The 21,027-nt window shown below is 41.8% G+C and overlaps 1 protein-coding gene across 2 annotated transcripts in view; it reads right to left on the reverse strand.

Annotated features, from left to right (window-relative positions):
* Nucleotides 1–1,282: 1,282 nt before the first annotated feature.
* Nucleotides 1,283–21,027, reverse strand: part of LOC103485819 (ALBINO3-like protein 2, chloroplastic) — a 36,875-nt gene continuing 17,130 nt past the window's right edge. The window contains exons 9-14 of one of the 2 annotated variants that reach the window (XM_008443536.3): nucleotides 12,285–12,461; nucleotides 12,151–12,206; nucleotides 11,902–12,019; nucleotides 2,736–2,825; nucleotides 2,057–2,166; nucleotides 1,283–1,917 (exon numbers count right to left, since the gene is read on the reverse strand). In XM_008443536.3, the coding sequence (XP_008441758.2) occupies nucleotides 1,761–1,917; nucleotides 2,057–2,166; nucleotides 2,736–2,825; nucleotides 11,902–12,019; nucleotides 12,151–12,206; nucleotides 12,285–12,461 (708 nt within the window). In that variant the 3' untranslated portion in view covers nucleotides 1,283–1,760. Of the gene's footprint in view, nucleotides 1,918–2,056; nucleotides 2,167–2,735; nucleotides 3,168–11,901; nucleotides 12,020–12,150; nucleotides 12,207–12,284; nucleotides 12,462–21,027 lie in introns of those variants that run through there. The other variant, XM_051084586.1, reaches the window with a different exon arrangement.

Genomic DNA, 21,027 nt, shown 5'->3' on the forward strand with positions numbered 1-21,027 from the left:
ACCCTCATGGAGGTAACAAGCGAAGAACATGTCGAAGATCTTGAAGCGTTGAAGCAGAAGACCGAAGAGCTCTAACTTCGCCAGTTGACGGGGACATCTACCGTTTAAGTGGGGGAAAATGGCACGGGCATACTTGTCCAAGGTGTTGTTTACCTATGGCCGTATGCCCAAATACGCCTAAATTGCTGTCTTTACGTCTTATAAGTAGTTTAGTTTATTTCTTTCATTTTCGTATCGCTAAGCCACAGTGTGACATTTCGACTTTTTCATATTCAAGCCTACCAAGGCCAAAAATCTCAATATGTACTACAGGGGATATACCTGCTACCTCCGCCCAAGTCTTATCGCACTCTTTGCAATCTAAGCTATTTTCCTTGCAATTGACAGTTTTCAATGCTTTCTTTTATGATGTTTTCAACAATTTACTTTCTCTCCCGTTTTATAAAAACATTTTCCCAAGAACATGGCTACATCATACCGCGAGTTTGTCCGTGGATTTCAAATATTGAACGGTTGACTTGTTGGCCGTGCAGAACAAGTGTCGTACAATCGTATTTGAAAGGTTACAATTGTGACACAAAGCACATAAAAAATCCAGCTGCATCCCATCACATATACTTCATTCAATGTAATTAGATTGACACCTTAGGTAAGAGGCAATAATGCTTGCAAATTCTTTATAAACACCCACAAAAGTAATCAAGGTACGTTTCCATGAATTGAATTGAATTGCATTTACTAGGATTGCGGGATAGTAAATGCAGCCATAGTGTCCTAGTGGAAAAAAAGGTTTAACTATTGTGGATATCTTTCAACCCACTCCAAGCAGAGTTCAATTTCTTGTGAATAAAGACACTAATTTTCATCTTGTGAAACACTTGTTTAAACGTCCAGATAACCCCACATAACAAAATATAATGTTGGCCGATGATTGATATAAACGTTTTCTATATATATTGCTAATCTTTTAGATCAACATCTTAAAGAATTAGAAAGTTTAGCATATTGTGATGTGTGATTTGATCAAAATCTAAATTTTACATGTTCATAATAAGAAACTATCATCCCATCCAATCGAATTTGGAAGCCCCAGATCAAAGATGTAGCTTGCTTAGTAGAACAGCTCACAATTTTGGTTCTAGTCAATATACCCTCATCCCAAGATAAAAGGGGATTTGGATAAACACTGAACTATAAACCTAATTCAAGGATATATCATTCACAACCGAAAATCAAATCTCATCCTTCTTGTGCTTAAACCACATGATAAACAGCACAAAAGTTTAAACTGAACGCATATCAGTTGCACCATACATTTCATAACTGTAGTTTACATCTCATTTAAAACTTCAATAAAAAATAAGAATATAATTTTTTTTTTTTTGTGGAAAAAAAATTGCAACTTTAATAAGAATATAACAATAAAAGATATTGTTCTCAATGATCATTCGCAATACTTAATGGACCTCTCTCTCTTCTTTTTTTTTTTTTAATTTCATTCTAACTAGAAAACAATATTTTACTTGAATCAAAGTGAACTTCAGCGAAGTTACCTACCCAATTGAATGTGAGAGATATGAAGCCATCAGCTACAGTGTTTGTCCTTTATTGGAGACATTTATTCTGTTGAAACTTGTCAAAACGATCCTCGTAATGAACCAAAAATCAGTCATACCTCTACTAAAACTGTGGATTTTCTCTGATAGATTACTTATCAACAACATGGAAGGCAAGTTGGCCTTGTTTTGAAAGGAAGCGAATCAATAATCTCCTCTCCTACTGCTGACAAGATCACCGACTAATTTATCATTGTCGTCCTCACATTGATCCAAGTATACTTTGTAGGCAGGATTATAAGCTACAGCTGACTTTAAGTATTTGGTAGCTTCAGCCTTACGACCTTCATTGTATAGAGCACTGAAATGACACGAAATAAGATTTTAGTAAATTTGCTTGCTGAGGGAAGGGAATGCGAAAGCTTTCTAAAATCATTTTCCCCCTTAGGAAGGAGCGTGGGTTAATGAAAAAACAATCTAATCGTTGGTATGGTTGAGACCTTGCTAGCAGAACCAATCCATCATAATAATGGGCTTTGCTTTTTGGTTCTTCTGGCTCTTTCATATTAGCAACTCTTTCCAGGTGAGCAATGCCTTCAACCATTTTCCCCTGGCATAACAATGATGAAAGAAATGTAGTACTTAATAGAACATGAATTGATAGTCAGAACGTGAGCTTCAAAAAACAGTTAACATGGATATCATCCCAAATTAATCCGGAAAAAGAATGATCCAATGACAAATTGCTGGGCTAACACTAGAAGAAACCATGGATTTAACCTCAAATTAAAAAGTCCTGGAATGTCTGGGGTTCGATCAAATTATACGAAGACATGAGTAATTGAAAATGAAATAGAAAGAAAACAAGGTCAATATCATAGATACAGCTCTCGGGGCATTTTTATAACCTCCCCCTCTAGTTATTTCAATTCCGATCACTATATGTAATTATGTGCATCCTAGTCATGTTTAAATTCTCTAGCATGTTGTAATTGAAGAGTGGAGAATAAAGAGTCTAATAAACAGAATTTAAATTGTCTCTTTAGGCTTCTTTATTACACTCCATATATATCTCTCTTATACTTTGAGTTTATATTATTAATAAAGAAGTTTGCCTCCATTTCAAAAAAAAATAATAATAAGTACAAGGTAAATAAATAAAACATGGACAATTCTCACCTGCCTTATACTGGCAACACCTGCCCATTGGGATGCAAGAATTAGAAGATCTACACCCTCAACTTCCGTAGGATGACCAGAAAGAAATAACTATTGTTTTAGCAAAATAAGAGAGGCAAAAAATGAGCATCAGAAATATCTAAATACAAAGCCTCTTGTTCAGGGACGCAAGTAGATGATGCAACATGATAGTAACATAGATGAACATATGGACGAGGAAAATGTACCTATTCATAAAGCGCAATATTAAATACTTGTTGGAAGCTTTTCTAACCTCAATTGCTCTACATTCGATGTCTATTTCATATTTAATTATGTAAGTCTAATCTGATTGAAGAGAATATACCGATTGTTTTCAGGACCTTGGGGTTGCTAAAAATAGCTCCATCAGAAGGTTTGTACTCAACAAAACAACAAAACCCATATCTACTCCTGTTGTCATTAACTTGCTCGAAATTATCAACAAAGAGAACGAATAGGAATATACAAAATGAAGATTTAAAACAAATGAAAAGATTGAAAAATACATGGGCATACAAAAAATCAAGCCAACAAAAAGTGGAGATCATATGGAAAGAAACCTAAATTTATGTAAAATAGTGTCTAAAGAATAATTACAAAAGGTCTTTGAAATCAAAGTCCAGACCAAAGAAAAATATGAAAACAAACAAGGAACAAAACCTCATTAGTGCGTTCCTCTCCACCCTTTCAAACACCCTACCCATTTCAATCCCCCCATAGAACCCACGAAAGAACGCACAAACTCTGACAAACTATAGAAAGCAAACCTTCTCCAAAGAGATAGATGAATCATCAAGGGGAGGAGGTACTTTCCAATCATGTCACTAGCGTGTATACAAGAAAGAAGAAACCAAACGTATGGGGAGAAAAATCTCACGTAGATCTTGCAAACTCACAAGACCAGATATAGTTCAGGTATTCTTCCACCTTCCAGCAAAGAATACATAAAAATGGGCCCATTAACAAGACCAATGTAACATTCCATATTTGAGGCAATTTCATCTTAATTATCTTGAATTAAAAGAGTGCTATGCTGGTTTTATTAAGATTTATTTGATTGTGGGGGTTGATTATTTTAATTTGAATTTAAGAGAGAAATTAGGTTTTGCTGGATTTTGGATTTAAAGATATTAAATATATATTGGAATATATTGGAATATATTGGAAAAAAGTTGATTAAATACTGAAGAACGACAAGGAAATTAAATATAAATGGGTTTATATTTAATTGGAGGAAAAGGAATTAGGGATTTGAGTTTATGTGTAATTATATATGAGCTCCTCGTAGTTCATGCAGGTATTATACAAAAAGAAATTCACTCTCTTCTTCTTCCCCCCTTGATTTTGTTTTCTTTCCGAAGCCACACACCTGAAGCCACGAAGCACCGTTTCCTTGCCATCAACTGCCGCACCAAGCCCCGCCGCCACATGTCACAATCGTAACTTCTCAACACGATTGTGCGGCACTTGCTTAGCTCGATCAGCAAGTCAGCCGTTCGAAAATCGGAATCCGCGGACAAACTCGCGGTATGACGTAGCCTCCCTCTCCGTTCTTGGGAAAATATTTTTATAAAACGAGAGAGAGAAAGTAAATAGTTGAAAACGTCATAAAGAAAGCATTGAAGACTGTCAATTGCAAGAAAAAGAACTCAACATGCAAAGAGTGCAACAAGGCTTGGGCAGGGGTCGGACTGGTCATGTACCCTCTATAGTACATATTGAGAATTTTGGCCTTGGCAGACTTGCATATGAAAAAGCCGAAATGTCACACTGTGACTCGGCGACACCTAAACGAAAGAATTAACCTAAACTACTTTCAAGACATAAAGATAAAGTGATTTGGGGGTATTCAAGCATACGGCTAACGGTAAATAATACCTTGGACAATTATGCCCCTGACATTCACCCCACTTAAACGGTTGACGTCCTCGTCAACTGGCGAAGTTGGAGCTCTTCAGTCTTCTGCATCCACGCTTCAAAGTCTTCGACAGGTCTTCCGCTGGTTACCTCCACGAGGGCTTCTTCCGCTTCACCAGGAATTTATGTATCTCCCTCGTGGGCCTTCTGCCAGTCCTTACTCTGTCAGCAAGGGCTTCTTCGACTTCTCTGTCTTCCTCCAGGTCCAGGTTGACAGATAATCATACGGCGTTGTTGCACCGTCAATTGGAAGCTTGGTCATCCCCTCAAACTCGAGAGGGTATCGCTTTTGATCTCCCCTCTCCTCCATCGGCCTTGAAGCTTCTTCTTGGCACACTCGAGCGATGTTGGCCATCTGTTCACATTCTTCTCCCACTCGGTGGACTTGAGGGCGGTCCCCTACATAAGGGTCATCAGCGACGGGCGGCAATACAGAATGCCTCTTACCTTTAATCTCAAACGGACTTCTCTTGATCAGCGAGTCTGTCTGAGCACTATGACTGAATTGGGTTACCTTCAACAGTTGAACCCAATTCTTTTGTCTGCCATCAACACAATGATGCAGGTATTCTTCGAGCACACAGCTGAGTTGCTCGGCTTCGACTTCAGGAGTCTTGGTCGCATCAACGACCCCAAGACTTGGCCCCTCGATAATGGCTTGCTTTGAACCATTGAAGGCGACCTGACACTCGAGGTTCTCGCTCCACTGAGTGTCTTCTTCTCTCGACGACCCACCTTGGTGGCACTCCCCCACATGACTCAGCACGCTCATCTGGCTCTGCACAGAACAACACTTTCCTCCCTTGGCATCAGTAAGACTCAACGGCACCACAGGGAACTCGTATGCTTCATGCCTAGTGACGTAATTTTTCTCGAGTCCCTTTGCCTTCGTTGTTCTTACTCGACATTGCCTCGGTCGGTCGTCTGACTTTGGGAGATGCTTCACTCCACGTGGGCAGTCCACCCGCCTCGTGAGCATGGGGAGTGGACATTTACGCCGGACCGTGAGCTTACTCTGGGTACGACGGTCAACACACTGTTGTGGGCTTCTGTCCTTCTTCTTCAAGGAAAGGACGCGGGCTCCATACGGAGCTTGTACAGGTATACTACACCCTGTACTCGACAACATCTCTGATGGTTTCCGAAGTCTGGTTAACTCCGGCGGCGCCATGCAATAAGCATTCTTCGCACGCGCTTTTGCCTCTGATGGCGACTCTACCCCATGGTCGGTTCTCCTTCGCATCGACAAGGGTTTGGGCCAACTACTTGGCATCGCACCATGGCACTTCTCTAGGACACACAGAGTGTCCTTAACGACTGACTCCCCCGACTTTTCCAACGCCCCAAGCAGGATCTCCACAGAATGTGGTTCCTCTTGGGCGCGACTCTTGTCTAGTTGCATGGCCGATATCATTTTAAACCCGTTGGGCTGACGAATCTCTGCTTGCACTACCGTGGGGAAAGGTCCGGTAATCGCTAGACAATTGGATGAGGGCAATGGAATGACTTGATGTTCAAGGAGGAACTCCATCCCCAGTACTACATCAAAGTCGTCCATCTTTACAACCACAAGGTCTACGGGGCCTTTCCATCCTCCCAACTTTATCGTCGTTCGCTTCACCAATCCGACGATAGGTAGAGCAATGGAATTCACGGCCTTCATCTTTCCTGAATCCCTCTCCCAACGGAGCCTTAGACGTCTAGCTTCTGCCTCAGTTATGAAGTTGTGGGTTGCACTAGAATCAACCATAGTGCTCTTAGTCTGTTTTTGGTTGATCCAAGTGTCAACATACATTAGGCCCCCTTTTGTTGGTACGTGTCTCTCCCCTGACTTTTTCTGGAGAGACGACATGTACTTTATGGCCCCAATCCGAGTCTTTTCGCCTCCATCTACCAGGTCCGCTTCGTCCTCAGCACGATTTGACTTATCGTCTGAATCCACAATTAGTGAGGCCTGAAACGCATGGAAGTCGACTTTATTCGGGCATTCTCTTGCTATATGTGGCTTACCACATATGTAACAACTCAGGCGGCGCTTGGGTGGGCTTTGATTATTCGGCCTTTGCCATGTGTTCTCTGTGTTTGACTGGTGAGATCTTCGGTCTTTACCAGTGTATTCGTCTCTCCTGACAGTTTTGGGGGAACTCGGACGACTATTCCTGTTCCTTCCAGATGAGGAGCTTTTGTGACGTCTCACATCTTGAGTGTCACTTGTCAGATCGAACAACCGTTCGGCTGCTGCATACGCTGACGTGAGGTCTTGGACCCTTTGTTCATACAACTTGGCCCTTGCCCACCGTTTCAGCCCTTCGACAAAACAGAATACTTTGTCTTTCTCTGACATGTCGCGAATGTCTAACATCAACCCCGCGAACTGTTTCACGTACTCCCGAATCTCGCCGGTGTGTCTTAGATCGCGCAACTTTCGCCGAGCAAGGATTTCCACATTCTCGGGAAAGAATTGCGAGCGGAGTTCTCTCTTCAGGGCGTCCCAAGTATCTATTGTGCAACGCCCTTCCTGTATGTCCACGTATCGGGACCTCCACCACAACTTCACATCCTCAGACAGATGCATCGTTGCCAATGTCACTTTGGCTTCCTCGGTAACAGTGTTTGTAGCCTTGAAGTACTGTTCAAGGTCGAAAATATAGTTCTCTAGAGCCTTTGCATCCCTTGCCCCACAGAAGGGCTTTGGTTCCGGGATCTTTACTCTACTAACCGAAATTGCTCCTCCAGCTGGAGCTTGGTTTGCTATTGCTCGCATCGTGAGATTCAGCCTTGCGTTCACGTCTGCGACTTCATTCCTAACGACATCGAGGGTGACTCTAAAATCTTCTGACATGCCGTTTATCATCTCTAATAGTGTCTTCTGAGCGCTATCTAGCTCGCTGACACGTTCTTCCATGTGGGCAGCAAAACCTGATGAGCTGTCCCCACGCTCGTAGTTAACAGTTCTTCTAGCATTTGTGTTCTCCTCTAGGGTGTCAACTCTTGCCAACAACTCTTGTATCGGCAACCCTTCGACACGGCCAGCTACCGCATCTATCATATTAGTTTTCTCGGAAATTTCATCGAGACGAGACTCCAAGTAGCGGATGGAGTCGGGAACTTTGACTAGATAGAGCATCTGTTCTTCTAGCTCTACTAGTCGGTCTCTCTGGGCCTTGCCCGATGGATTCGACGACGACATGTTTCGGTCTTATCGTCAATTAGCCAATTTGGCTCTAATACCACTTGTCACAATCGTAACTTCTCAACACGATTGTGCGGCACTTGCTTAGCTCGATCAGCAAGTCAGTCGTTCGAAAATCGGAATCCGCGGACAAACTCGCGGTATGACGTAGCCTCCCTTACCGTTCTTGGGTAAATGTTTTTATAAAACGGGAGAGAGAAATTAAATAGTTGAAAACGTCATAAAGAAAGCATTGAAGACTGTCAATTGCAAGGAAAATAACTCAACATGCAAAGAGTGCGACAAGGCTTGGGCGGGGGTCTGATTGGTCATGTACCCCCTATAGTACATATTGAGAATTTTGGCCTTGACAGGCTTGCATATGAAAAAACCGAAATGTCACACTGTAACTCGGCGACACCTAAACGAAAGAATTAACCTAAACTACTTTCAAGACATAAAGATAAAGTGATTTGGGGGTATTCGGGCATACGGCCAACGGTAAATAATACCTTGGACAATTATGCCCCTAACACCACACACCTTCCACGCCGTTGTCAATCCATCACACAAACCTACTTCGCGATGCTTACCAATCCGTTGCCGCTTCGTCGTCATTCACTGGATTTGTTTAAGTGGGTGTGCTTTGGGTAAGGTTTTGGTATTTTTCTTTATGGGTTTTGGGCACACATTATGGATTAATTTGAGATTGATTTTCTTTGACATTGTAAGTTTCGTTGGGGTTTAATTTGGAGCTTTTTGGAGATGTTTAATTCACTTTCCAATGGGTTGACCTCGATCTTTTCGGTAACGTTCGAGTAGGTAATTGAAAGTTTAAGTTGTATTTTGAATTGGTAGTTTTTTGGTGGAAAAAATTGATAATTATTGGGATTATGTTTAGGTTTATTGTCGGATCCTCAACTGTTAGTAAGACTGTTTCTACTAAATATGTGTTGTTCGACTGATGCCTGTTGTACCATAATTGGTTTTTAGACGATGAAATATCATGAGAATTTATGGTATTTGATGATTTTGTGATGTATTATGAGAATGTGGATTTTTTCATGCTAAATATTGGACTCACTGTGTAACAGTGTCCTTATGGGATCACTACCTAATACAGTTTTGATTGAATTGATTGCTAAGTGTACCTTGAGTTCATATGTGTGCGCCTATGGAGCCAGTAGACTGCTATGACACAGAATGTACTCTATGCTTGATAGAAAAGTTAACAAGTTCACCTAGTAGAGCCAGTAGTAAGTCCCTTACTGGTTATTTATAATACTCACCCTTTCCGTGTTTCATTTTTCAAGCAAAGGTAAAAGCAAGCTAGCAAGTGACAAGAGAGACCCGTAATCGTGCCAATAGGGACTAGGCTAGATTGATGCTTCCGCTCAGTTTTATTTCTATAAGTTAGAACACTTTTGAACTTTTGCTTAGATGGTATTTTGTTTTATTAAACAATTGTTTTCTTTTACTATTTTTATTAGGGAACCCTGATTAAATTATCTTATTAATTTATTAATTTACTTGAACATTCTGTTTCCACTTGAGGTTGTGTTAGACCTCTGATTATATTCAAATACAGTAGAATAGAGAAAAACGTGAATGCTCGTGCAAGTGAAGGAGGAAACCAGGGGGAGGGGGACCACATTGGTGGGCCCACAGTTAGGGAAAATGATTGAAATAAGGAAGTTACGGGAAGAGGGGGCAGCGAAATTCCTTGAAAGAAAGGAGAGCAGAAGGGTAGGGTGTTTGTATTCGTTCTTGATTTGGCGAGTTCTTATTTCTGGTTATTTTCGTTGTTCAAGGATTGATTTCATCAATTCTTTTCCTGTAATCGTTAATACTATATCAATATATAAGAACACATATGTTGGTGTTCTATCAGGTTGTCTCTATATTTCTTTAATAAAATGATATGAAGTTTGCATAGTTTGGGTTTTGAAATTTGATTTTTACTTGAATAATGACCTCAACTAGGTTGAAAAGTTGGGTCGTTACAACCAACTTCCTCACAAGTTAATCCATCGTTTTAGCGCAACCATGTAACACTTTCCACACCCATTAAACAAACAGTGCTTTATTCTGAAACCTTAAATTCTCAATTCCTAACCACTTAGTGATCGGTGTCTCATTTATCTCCCACCTAACCAAATGTAACCCCTACACTTTTCCTTCCTCCAACCTTTCACAAAGTACATTGTGCATCATCTTCTCCAAGGTCTTACACACCTCACCCGGGGGTTATAATAATAAAAAGAAATAAGAAATAAAAATTGATATTGCTTTTTCTTAAAAGGAAACGTAATTTTCATTGAAATAAATGAAAAGAGAAGTCTCGAAGTTCCACGAATTACAAGGAGACAAAAACAAACTAAACCATTGGATAAAGAGGTGCATTCAAGCATCTCAACTAGGGATATTACTCAAAACATATTGAATAAAATTAAGTCTTACGGTTCTAGAGAATGAACCTATTTTTTAAGAAGCTAATATTCTTCTAATTTTATTCACCTAAGAATTGCAAAAGGCTAAGGGCTTGGAATTACATCTGAGAAGAAGACCAAGGTAGAAGGAAGGAAGTCCTCCAGCAAAGTGACAAAGTCCACCTTCTGAGCTTTCTCATCATCATGGCCCAAAACACTACGCTCTTGTTGATTTATGGACATGATTTTGTATAGTTGGACTACCTTCTTGTAGAGGGAGTCCATTTTTTTGTAGGGTTGTTCTTTTGTATGGCCATGTATGCTTTCATTTTTTTCTTCAATAAAAGTCGTTTTTATCATAAAAAAAATAAAAAAGAAAAAGAACGTATATCATACCAAATGTCTTAAAGAACTCCCAAACACTAGTCGCAAAATCACAATGCCAAAGAATATGACCCAAGTCTTCCTCCGCCTTCCAACAAAGAAACAACGGAAAGACCCAACACAAAAAGGCAACTTCCTCACAAGCTGGTCCAACGTGTTTGTGACCATCACCTACTTTGCCCCTCAAACCTCATTAGCAAGGAAGGAAAAACTCACGTTCCTCAAACACCCCCACATCCACATACACCATTTATAACCAAAACCCTTTGTTGCCAACACCTTGACCAAAATATTCCAGTCTACATTATCATAAGCTTTTTCAAAATCGATACCGAAACCCATGCCTTTATTTCTAACTCTATAATCCTCAATCGCTTCTTTAGCAATAAGGGTTGAAGATACGTCTGGGCTTAGAGCCATGTGTGGTGCTTCCTTTCTTTCCACTACACAATGAAGCTATTCTCACCACCGACATACGGATATATTAAAAAAAAGAAGAAAAATCGAGGACTTGCATGATCAAGCTACATTCAATCAGGAGGGGGATAATTGAAAAGCTCACTTGGCCAATTACCTTAGTTAAGATCCCTTTTTCTTATTTTTAACCACTTTCCTTGCGTACATAATTTCTCCCGTTCCTTGTGTAAAATAGCCTTACCTTGCTTTTCCTTTCTCTTCTTACTAATTGGTTCCAACTGAGTTCTTTCCTGTCTTGTTCATTAGCTTTCTTTTTAAATTAAATTTTAAAGATATACCAATTCAATGAAAAGGGCGATTATATTAAATTCTAAGATGACCATATACTGTTATCTGAAACTCAAATAATTCTGTTAGGCCCACGATTATATAACAATATAGTAGGAAGGGTAGTTAGGAAAAAGCACGTGTTTGTGGGAGTGTAGCTGTTGATAATATGTCTGGACCCCACAGTTAGTTAGGCTTTGGGGAGGGGTTTATATGGAGGGGAAGGAAGTTGATAGGAGTCATGTTCATTTTGGTGGTTAGGGCATTCCGAGAGAGAGTGAGGGGAGGAAGTAGTAGCGTTCTTGTCTTGTGTTTCCATTGTTGTTCTGTGTCATGTTTCTCTGTTCCTGTTCTTGTAACAGCCATTGGCTGAACCTTGATTGAATAAGATTCTATTACACTGGAGTTATAACAAATTCTCAACATATCATACCACTGTTATGCACCAGCAAGATAAATCATACAGTAATAATGAAAAAGAAAATGCTGAGACTCAAACCTTGGAAATAGCACGCTCTAAGTATACAGTAGCCTCTGCGGGTTGCGCATTTTGTAACAGAGTTTGCCCCATGACAACCAAAGCTCGAACATACTCGGGATCCTTGTTAAGTGCCTGTCTAAAAGATTAAATTAGTCATGTGTGGCCAATTTTTTTTCCACTCCAATTTAGGCCAAAATAATCTGCCAGAGAAATCCATATAGAACATATACATGATAGTGGAATCTGAGAGAAGCCGAGAGAGCTTACCGGAGTAAAGGAATAGCCCTTTCTTTTTGCCCTTTTGATAGGAGTTGGACAGAAAGCTGTCAAGTTTAACCATTAGCTACCTGAATGTTTGTATTACATACACTAAACTGAACCAACACAAAAAGAAACTTTACAGCAAGCAATTCCTTAGGAGACAGCTTCTCTACAGAAACTTTTTTCCACTTCGTGGGTGTCTCCAACGGTATTTTGCCTGGATTCTTGGTTTCTCTGACATTTGCATTGCCCACAGGAGCATCCCTGGAAGGCAATCCCAATTTACTGCGGACAGCAGGATGTTGGAGGGTTAATTGCTGCAAGATTGATATAAAAATAAGCGTCAAAAAATATGCAAACTAAACCAAAGAGTTTAGAAAACTACAAAAATTGAAAAAAAGCTTGTTACTAAAAACCCAAAGTCTTTGACATTGTTTTCTTTTTATTTATAACTGGGAGTGGGAGCTTTGCTCCCCTATACACAAAGCACCCATGTGGGCCCCAAGCCTTAGGCTCGACAGATCATAGGTTGATATGAATCATTCAAACATCAAATTATTAATGAGATTTTGTTTAACAATTTTAATGTAGCTTTAATATTTTCCAATTTTATCTTTTTTTATAACATTCAAGTACTGGTATTTTTTTTTAATGATTCATAAAGATTTTATTGGGAGTCTATTTGAAGTCTTGTCTTTAGATGGTTCAGAAGTGAGATTAATCAAATTTGGCTGTCGTGCTTCTTTCAAGTTTAGCCATGGAGCTTGTTGAATTTTGTACTTCATGTGTTGAATTACATGCTAGAATATTCAAGTGGAATTGATCATCCTATTCATGAAGTGTTCTAATCTTAGGGCAGGGAACTTGTTTTTGTTTCAAGCTATTTGATCTTAAGGCAATCTGAATGACCGAATCCTTAAGGTTGAAATCCAATCGAATTTGGGGGTTTTAGTGATTGAGAATTAGGGATTCTCATCCCAATGGGTTTCTTATTTCAATTAGGATTTTCATATCAAAAGGCTTTTGGTATTAAGTTCATCATCTAGATGAGATGAAGCATTTGGCCATTTGGCTTTTGTAAGAAAAACGAAAAGGCTTTTGGTAAAAGAACTTCCACTTTGTGATGAAGTGTTTGGCCATTTGGCTTTCAATACGTGTTAGAATTAGTGGGCTTAGTCCACCGGGAGATTGCTAGACCTCCAATTTTATTTACCTATAACAGAAGGAAGAAAGACAAGGGGACACGTGGAAACAGTGAGGAAAGCAAGGAGTTGGGGACCAGCCAAGAGGGGGGACCACAAGTTAGTTAGTAGTGGAATTGGAAAAGGGAGCAGGCAGTACAAAGGTGGTACAACCACTGTCGGGTAAAAGGTGGGCTGCTCCCTCCTGAAGAAAGAAGGAAAGGCAGGCTGAAGAAATGGCAGGAGACCGTTGCTTCGCAGAGGGTCTGGGCTTATAAATAAGCTATTTCATTGTTTTGTGAAGGCAGGATATTTTGTTTAGTCAAGGGGTGAGGGAACAGAGTATTTTGTGATTGGGTGTTGCTTTTGAGTATTTTCTTGTGAGGATTATTAGTGTTAGTGTTCTGGCTGTATTTTGTTCGATATTTTGGCAAGCTGAATCAAAGAATAGCCAATAGAAATTCTGGTGTCTTAACATTTTGGTATCAGAGCATTATTTACCTGGGAAACCAACGACGATGACGAAAAGCGCCGAAGAGAGACTCGACATGGTAGAACAAGGAATCCTGAAGCTACCTTTGATGGAGGAAAACATTTCCCTTCTGTCAAAAACTATTACGGAGATGAATGCTCAGATTGACAAGCAATATCAACAGCAGCAAGTGAACTGAAATACTTGGAAGGCATCCTACGGGACGACTCACCCGGCAAGCAGGTGGTTGAAGGCTCATCAAGCAAAACTCAGATTGAAGAAACGACCATAACAGCCATCTCCACTGACCCGAAGGGTGAAGGAAAGGCCGAGGAAGGACCGGCGATGGATCGGAGCAAGTTTAAAAAAGTGGAAATGTCGATTTTCACTGGGAACTCGTGGCTATTCCGAGCCGACAGGTACTTCAAGATACATAACCTATCTGATTCAGAAAAACTAACCGTTGCTGTCATCAGTTTCGATGGGCCGGCGTTGGACTGGTATAGATCTCAAGAAGAGAGGGAAGCATTTAAAGAATGGCAAGACTTAAAACAGAAGATGTTGGTAAGATTCCGATCTATCCGCGACGGCACACTGGTGGGGCAATTCCTTACCATCAAGCAAGAGACGACAGTGGAAGAGTACAGGAATCGGTTTGATAAATATTTGGCGCCAGTAGCATTTCTACAGCCGGTGGTATTGGAAGAGACATTCATGAACGGCTTGAGCCCATGGTTGAAATCAGAAGTGGAAACGTGGGAGCCCGTTGGGCTGGCCCAAATGATGAAGATGGCCCTAAAAATAGAAAACAGAGAGATGGTCCGGAAGGAATGCGGGCTAAGCAGCGTATATGATAGCAAGGTGGCCCAGCGGACAACCAATATGCGCAATGCAAACTCTTCCACGACGAATGAAAACTCGACAGCAGGCGGCTGGCCAATGAGGACCATTACGTTGAGGGAAGTGGCGACTGGGGAAAATCGACGGGAAGTACCAACTAAGAGGCTGACGGATGCCGAATTTCAAGCCCGCAGGGAGAAGGGGCTATGCTTCCGATGTGGGGAGAAATACCACGCGGGGCATCGATGCAAAGCTAAAGACAGCAAAGAATTGCGCATGTTGCTAGTTAAGGAGAGCGGGGAAGAGTTGGAAATCATAGAGGAAGAATATTTCGATGCCGAGACAGAGATGAAGCCTTCGGAAGTACAGGGCGTAGAAAACTTGAACATAGAGTTGTCTATCAACTCGGTGGTGGGCCTGACAAATCCGGGAACAATGAAGGTGAAAGGGAAGTTGGGGGAAGAAGAGGTAGTCGTCCTGATAGATTGTGGAGCTACCCACAACTTCATTGCTGAGAAATTGGTGGAGAAGTTACAGTTGCCAATGAAAGAAACACCCAACTACGGAGTGATACTGGGGTCGGGTACAGCTATAAAAGGGAAGGGTGTGTGTGGTGAGGTGGAACTGTGGCTAGGGGATTGTAAGGTCACGGATAGTTTCTTACCCCTGGAGCTGGGAGGAGTCGATGCCATCCTGGGAATGCAATGGCTACATTCGTTAGGAACCACCGAAGTTGATTGGAAAAACCTGATACTGACTTTCTTTGAGCAGGGCAACAAGGTAGCCATAAAAGGGGACCCGAGCCTCACAAAAACTCAAGTCAGCCTCAAAGGGATGATGAAGAACTGGGATACGGATGATCAGGGGTACCTGGTGGAGTGTCGGGCTTTAGAAAAAAGAGACATGGAAGATCGGGAGGCAGGCGCCCAAGTCACTGAAACAGAGGAAGAAAGAATGGCAACGATCATCAGTAAGTTCAGTGATGTATTCGAACGGCCGAGCAGACTGCCACCCCAACGAGGAATAGAACATCATATCTACCTAAAGCAGGGAGCCGATCCAGTCAACGTTAGACCATACTGATACGCACACCACCAAAAAGAGGAGATGGAGAGATTGGTGGACGAGATGCTCACTTCGGGTATTATCAGACCAAGCACGAGCCCTTACTCCAGCCCAGTACTGTTAGTAAGAAAGAAGGATGGAAGTTGGAGATTTTGTGTGGATTACAGGGCGCTGAACAATGTGACGGTTCCGGATAAGTTCCCAATTCCAGTAGTTGAGGAACTCTTTGATGAATTGAATGGGGCAGACACCTTTTCAAAGATTGATCTTAAACCTGGATATCACCAAATTCGGATGTGCCCTGAAGATATTGAAAAGACAGCATTCCGAACCCACGAGGGGCATTATGAGTTCATGGTAATGCCGTTCGGACTAACCAACGCCCCTTCAACTTTCCAAGCTTTGATGAATCAAGTATTCAAGCCTTTCTTAAGACGATTTGTACTTGTTTTTTTTTTACGATATCCTGGTCTACAGTAAAGGAATGGAGGAGCACGCACAACACCTTGAAGTGGTGTTGGGAATTTTGAGAGAAAGTGAGTTATATGCCAACTTCGACAAGTGCCATTTTGCGCAGACAAGGATCAGCTATCTGGGGCATTATATTTCGGTGAAGGGCATTGAGGTTGACCCCGAAAAGATCCAGGCAGTGAGGGAATGGCCAGCACCCTCGAATGTGAGGGAAATGAGAGGATTTCTGGGGCTTACAGGCTACTACCGCCGCTTTGTGCAAAATTATGGAAGTATAGCGGCGCCTCTCACATAACTATTGAAGGCAGGGACGTATAAATGGACAAAGGAAACCGAGGCAGCCTTTGAAAAACTCAAGAAAGCCATGATGACCCTCCCAGTACTGGCAATGCCCGACTTCAACTTGCCATTTGAGATCGAATCCGATGCATCAGGTTTTGGAGTAGGGGCAGTGTTGGTTCAGGCCAAGAGACCGATTGCCTACTTCAGCAAAGTCTTAAGTATGCGGGATCGAGCAAGACCAGTGTATGAACCAGAACTAATAGCAGTGGTGTGGGCTGTCCAACAATGGCGACCATATTTGTTGGGGAGAAAGTTCACAGTAAAGACGGACCAGAGATCACTTAAGTTTCTATTAGAACAAAGAGTAATACAACCGCAATACCAGCAATGGATCGCTAAGTTACTCGGCTATTCGTTTGAAGTACTATACAAGCCCGAATTGGAGAATAAAGCCGTCGATGCCCTGTCCAGAATGGGACCAACGTCACACTTGAACCAATTAACAGCCCCAGCCTTGTTGGATGTGGAAGTAATTCAAGAAGAAGTCAGAAAGGATCCAGCCCTACGAGAGATCATCATATTGATAGAAGAACAGGGAGTGGAAATCCCATATTATACTTGCCATCAAGGGATACTGAAGTTCAAGGGGAGACTGGTTCTATCCAAAACTTCTACATTGATTCCTACCATTATGCACACCTATCATGACTCGGTGTTTGGAGGACATTCAGGGTTCCTTAAAACATATAAAAGAATGGCTGGTGAATTGTATTAGAAGGGAATGAAGAAGGACGTTCAAAAGTACTGTGAAGAATGTATGATATGCCAGAAAAATAAATCTTCTGCCCTCTCCCCAGCAGGGTTGCTGCTGCCTCTAGAAATTCCAGATGCCATCTGGAGTGATATCTCCATGGACTTCATCGAAGGGTTGCCCAAATCACACGGGTGGGAAGTGATTCTAGTAGTAGTAGACCGGCTGAGCAAATATGCGCATTTCCTCACCCTGAAACATCCATACACTGCCAAGACAGTGGCCGAAGTGTTTGTCAAGGAAATTGTAAAACTGCACGGATTTCCCAAGTCCATAGTTTCAGACCGGGATAAAATCTTTCTCAGCCACTTTTGGTCCGAAATGTTTAGGCTGGCTGGCACTAAATTAAATCGAAGTTCCTCCTATCACCCTCAAACGGATGGACAGACCGAAGTAGTTAACAAAAGTGTAGAAGCCTATTTAAGATGTTTTTGCGGAGAGAAGCCGAGGGAATGGAGCCAATGGCTGCACTGGGTCGAATACTGGTACAATACGACATACCATGGGTCAATTGGTATCAGCCCATTTCAAGCAGTCTACGGGAGACTCCCACCACCCTTGATACAATACGGAGATATGGAAACACCCAATTCCACGCTGGATCAGCAACTAAGGGACAAAGATGTCATATTAGGAGCATTGAAAGAACACTTACGGGTGGCCCAGGAAAGGATGAAGAAATTTGCAGACTTGAAAAGGAGAGATGTGGAGTTTCAAACCGGGGATTATGTGTTCCTCAAACTGAGACCATACAGACAAACATCCCTTCGAAAGAAGCGCAATGAAAAACTATCGCCCAAATACTTCGGGCCCTACAGAATCTTAGAAAGAATCGGGACCGTGGCATACAAGCTCGAACTACCTAGCGCCGCAGCCATCCATCCGGTGTTCCATGTCTCTCAGCTTAAGAAGGCAATAGGGAACATCAAAGAAACCCAACCCCTTGATCCATATGTCAACGAATGCCATGAGTGGATCACTCAATCGGAGGAAATCTATGCTTATCGAAAGAATCAGGCCACAAAAGAATGGGAAGCGCTGGTAAGCTGGAAAGGACTGCCCCCGCACGAAGCTACCTGGGAAAACTATGTTGATTTGAAAGTACAATTCCCTGAGTTCCACCTTGAGGACAAGGTGGATTTAGAGGAGGAAAGTGATGCTAGACCTCCAATTTTATTTACCTATAACAGAAGGAAGAAAGACAAGGGGACACGTGGAAACAGTGAGGAAAGCAAGGAGCTGGGGACCAGCCAAGAGGGGGGACCACAAGTTAGTTAGTAGTGGAATTGGAAAAGGGAGCAGGCAGTACAAAGGTGGTACAACCATTGTCGGGTAAAAGGTGGGTTGCTCCCTCCTGAAGAAAGAAGGAAAGGCAGGCTGAAGAAATGGCAGGAGACCGTTGCTTCGCAGAGGGTCTGGACTTATAAATAAGCTATTTCATTGTTTTGTGAAGGCAGGATATTTTGTTTAGTTAAGGGGTGAGGGAACAGAATATTTTGTGATTGGGTGTTGCTTTTGAGTATTTTCTTGTGAGGATTATTAGTGTTAGTGTTCTGGCTGTATTTTGTTCGATATTTTGGCAAGCTGAATCAAAGAATAGCCAATAGAAATTCTGGTGTCTTAACAGAGATTTGCACTAAATATTTTTCCTTTTTTATCTCTTTGTATTTTTATATTTATTCCCCTCTTGTACCTATTGTGTTTTTATCAAAAAAATAATAAGGAAAATTTTATTATCGTTTTCCTCCCGATACTCGGGTTTCCACGTAAATTTGTGTGTGTTTTTGTCCCTACTTTCAATATCGTATCAAAGCGGGACATCAAACAAACCCCAAACAACACAAATAGTGATGGAAATCAAACAGAGGAGACAACCGTCAGTTTTAGCACCGCCGTCGCCACCACCGTTGATGCTCAAATCAACGCTGCAATGAACAAATGGTTCCGCCGCCTTCAAAAAAATGTCGGGAAACAAAATTCCGCAATTTTCTCATCATTCATGCCGCCATGCGCTGTTGTCGAAAGTCCAAGTGCCACTGTCAGAGCTACACGCGCCGACCCATCCTGTTTAGACACCGCTGGCCGACCTAACTGTGCCACCCTCATCTTCATGCGGCATGTAGTGTTCCGACGTGTCGATTGATGTGCTGCCACCTAATTCTGGCCGGCCACCACCGCTTCTGCAGTCAGATCTGTATGCCCTGTAGTGAATCTTCAGCACATTCCAACCCTACCGTGCAAGCTTCCTCTTCTTCTGGAATAGCTCAATGGCAATTGAAATGCCTTCGACACAAATTGCAATAATTAAGGCTACCCTAGAGGCGACATCCAACACTCCTGTACCGATGTATTATGAGAATCCGGTAACCTCATTCCTTACTTTATCCTTTTCCTATATGAGTGGAAATGCAAGTCCAACCACACTTGGAGCTATTGTCCAGTCAAGTATACCTCAGTCCTTTAGTCTCATTAGTGTTGATGGTAAGAATCCTTGAATCCTGAACTCTGGTGCCACAGACCATTTAACCGATTCCTCTGAACACTTTATGTCCTACATTCCGTGTGTTGGGAATGAGAAGATAAGAATTGTTGATGGCTCCTTGGCACCCATTGTCAGGAAAGGACAGATTTCTCTTTTGACAGGTTCTCATTACAGAATGTGTTGCATGTGCCACGAATTTCAAATCTTCTATCGATTAGCAAGATTAATCGTGAATTAAACGGGAAAGCAACATTCTTACCTGGTTCTGTTTCTTTTTAGGATCTTTAGTTCCTTGATGATGATGCCTCCTCTAGTAACATTTCTAAGACGAGTCTTTTATCTTCCAACTTTACCACTTCTGAAAAAGATCTTATGTCGTGGCATTTCCGTTTCAGTCATCCCAACTTTAAATATATGAAATACATATTTCTTCATCTCTTTTCTAAAGTTGATGTTTCTTCCTTATCTTGTGATGTATGCATACAAGCTAAACAACACCGAGTCTCGTTTCCCTCGCAACCCTATAAGTCAACCCAACCTTTTACTCTTGTCCATAGTGATGTTTAGGGACCATTCAAGGTCACTACCTCCTCTGGGAAACGGGGGTTTGTGACCTTTATTGATGACCATACTCGTTTTACTTGGATTTTCCCGATCTCCGACAAATTCAAAGTTACCTCCACATTCTAGGACTTCTTTCACACCATAGAAGTCCAATTCAATACAAAGATTGCAATCCTGCGGAGTGATAATGGTTGTGAGTTTAAAAATCACTCTCTTAACAAGCTCCTATCCTCTAAAGAAATTTTTCACCAAAGTTCCTATGCTTACACCCCCCAACAAAATGAGGTTGCCGAACGTAAAAATCGTCACCTTTTGGAAGTTGCTCGTTCCCTTATGTTGTCCACTTCTCTTCCTTCCTATCTCTGGGGTGATGTCATTCTCACTGCCACTCACCTCATCAACCGCATGCCCTCCCATGTCCACTTCTAGACACCATTAGATTTACCTCAAAGAATCCTGTCCCTTCACCCGTCTCATCCCTGATGTTCCCTTCGGGTGTTTGAATGCACTCTCTATGTCTATAGCCATGATTCTAACCAAAATAAATTCGCCCTTGGGTTCAGGCTTGCGTGTTTGTTGGGTATCCTCTGCACCAACGAGGCTATAAGTGCTTCCACCCATCTTCACGTAAGTACTTTGTTACCGTGGATGTCACCTTTATTGAAGATCGTCCTTTCTTTCCCGTTAGCCTACTTAAGGGGGAGAGTGTGAGTGA

The sequence above is a fragment of the Cucumis melo genome, chromosome 5 (assembly GCF_025177605.1).
Source record: "Cucumis melo cultivar AY chromosome 5, USDA_Cmelo_AY_1.0, whole genome shotgun sequence".
NCBI classification, from domain to species: Eukaryota; Viridiplantae; Streptophyta; class Magnoliopsida; order Cucurbitales; family Cucurbitaceae; genus Cucumis; species Cucumis melo.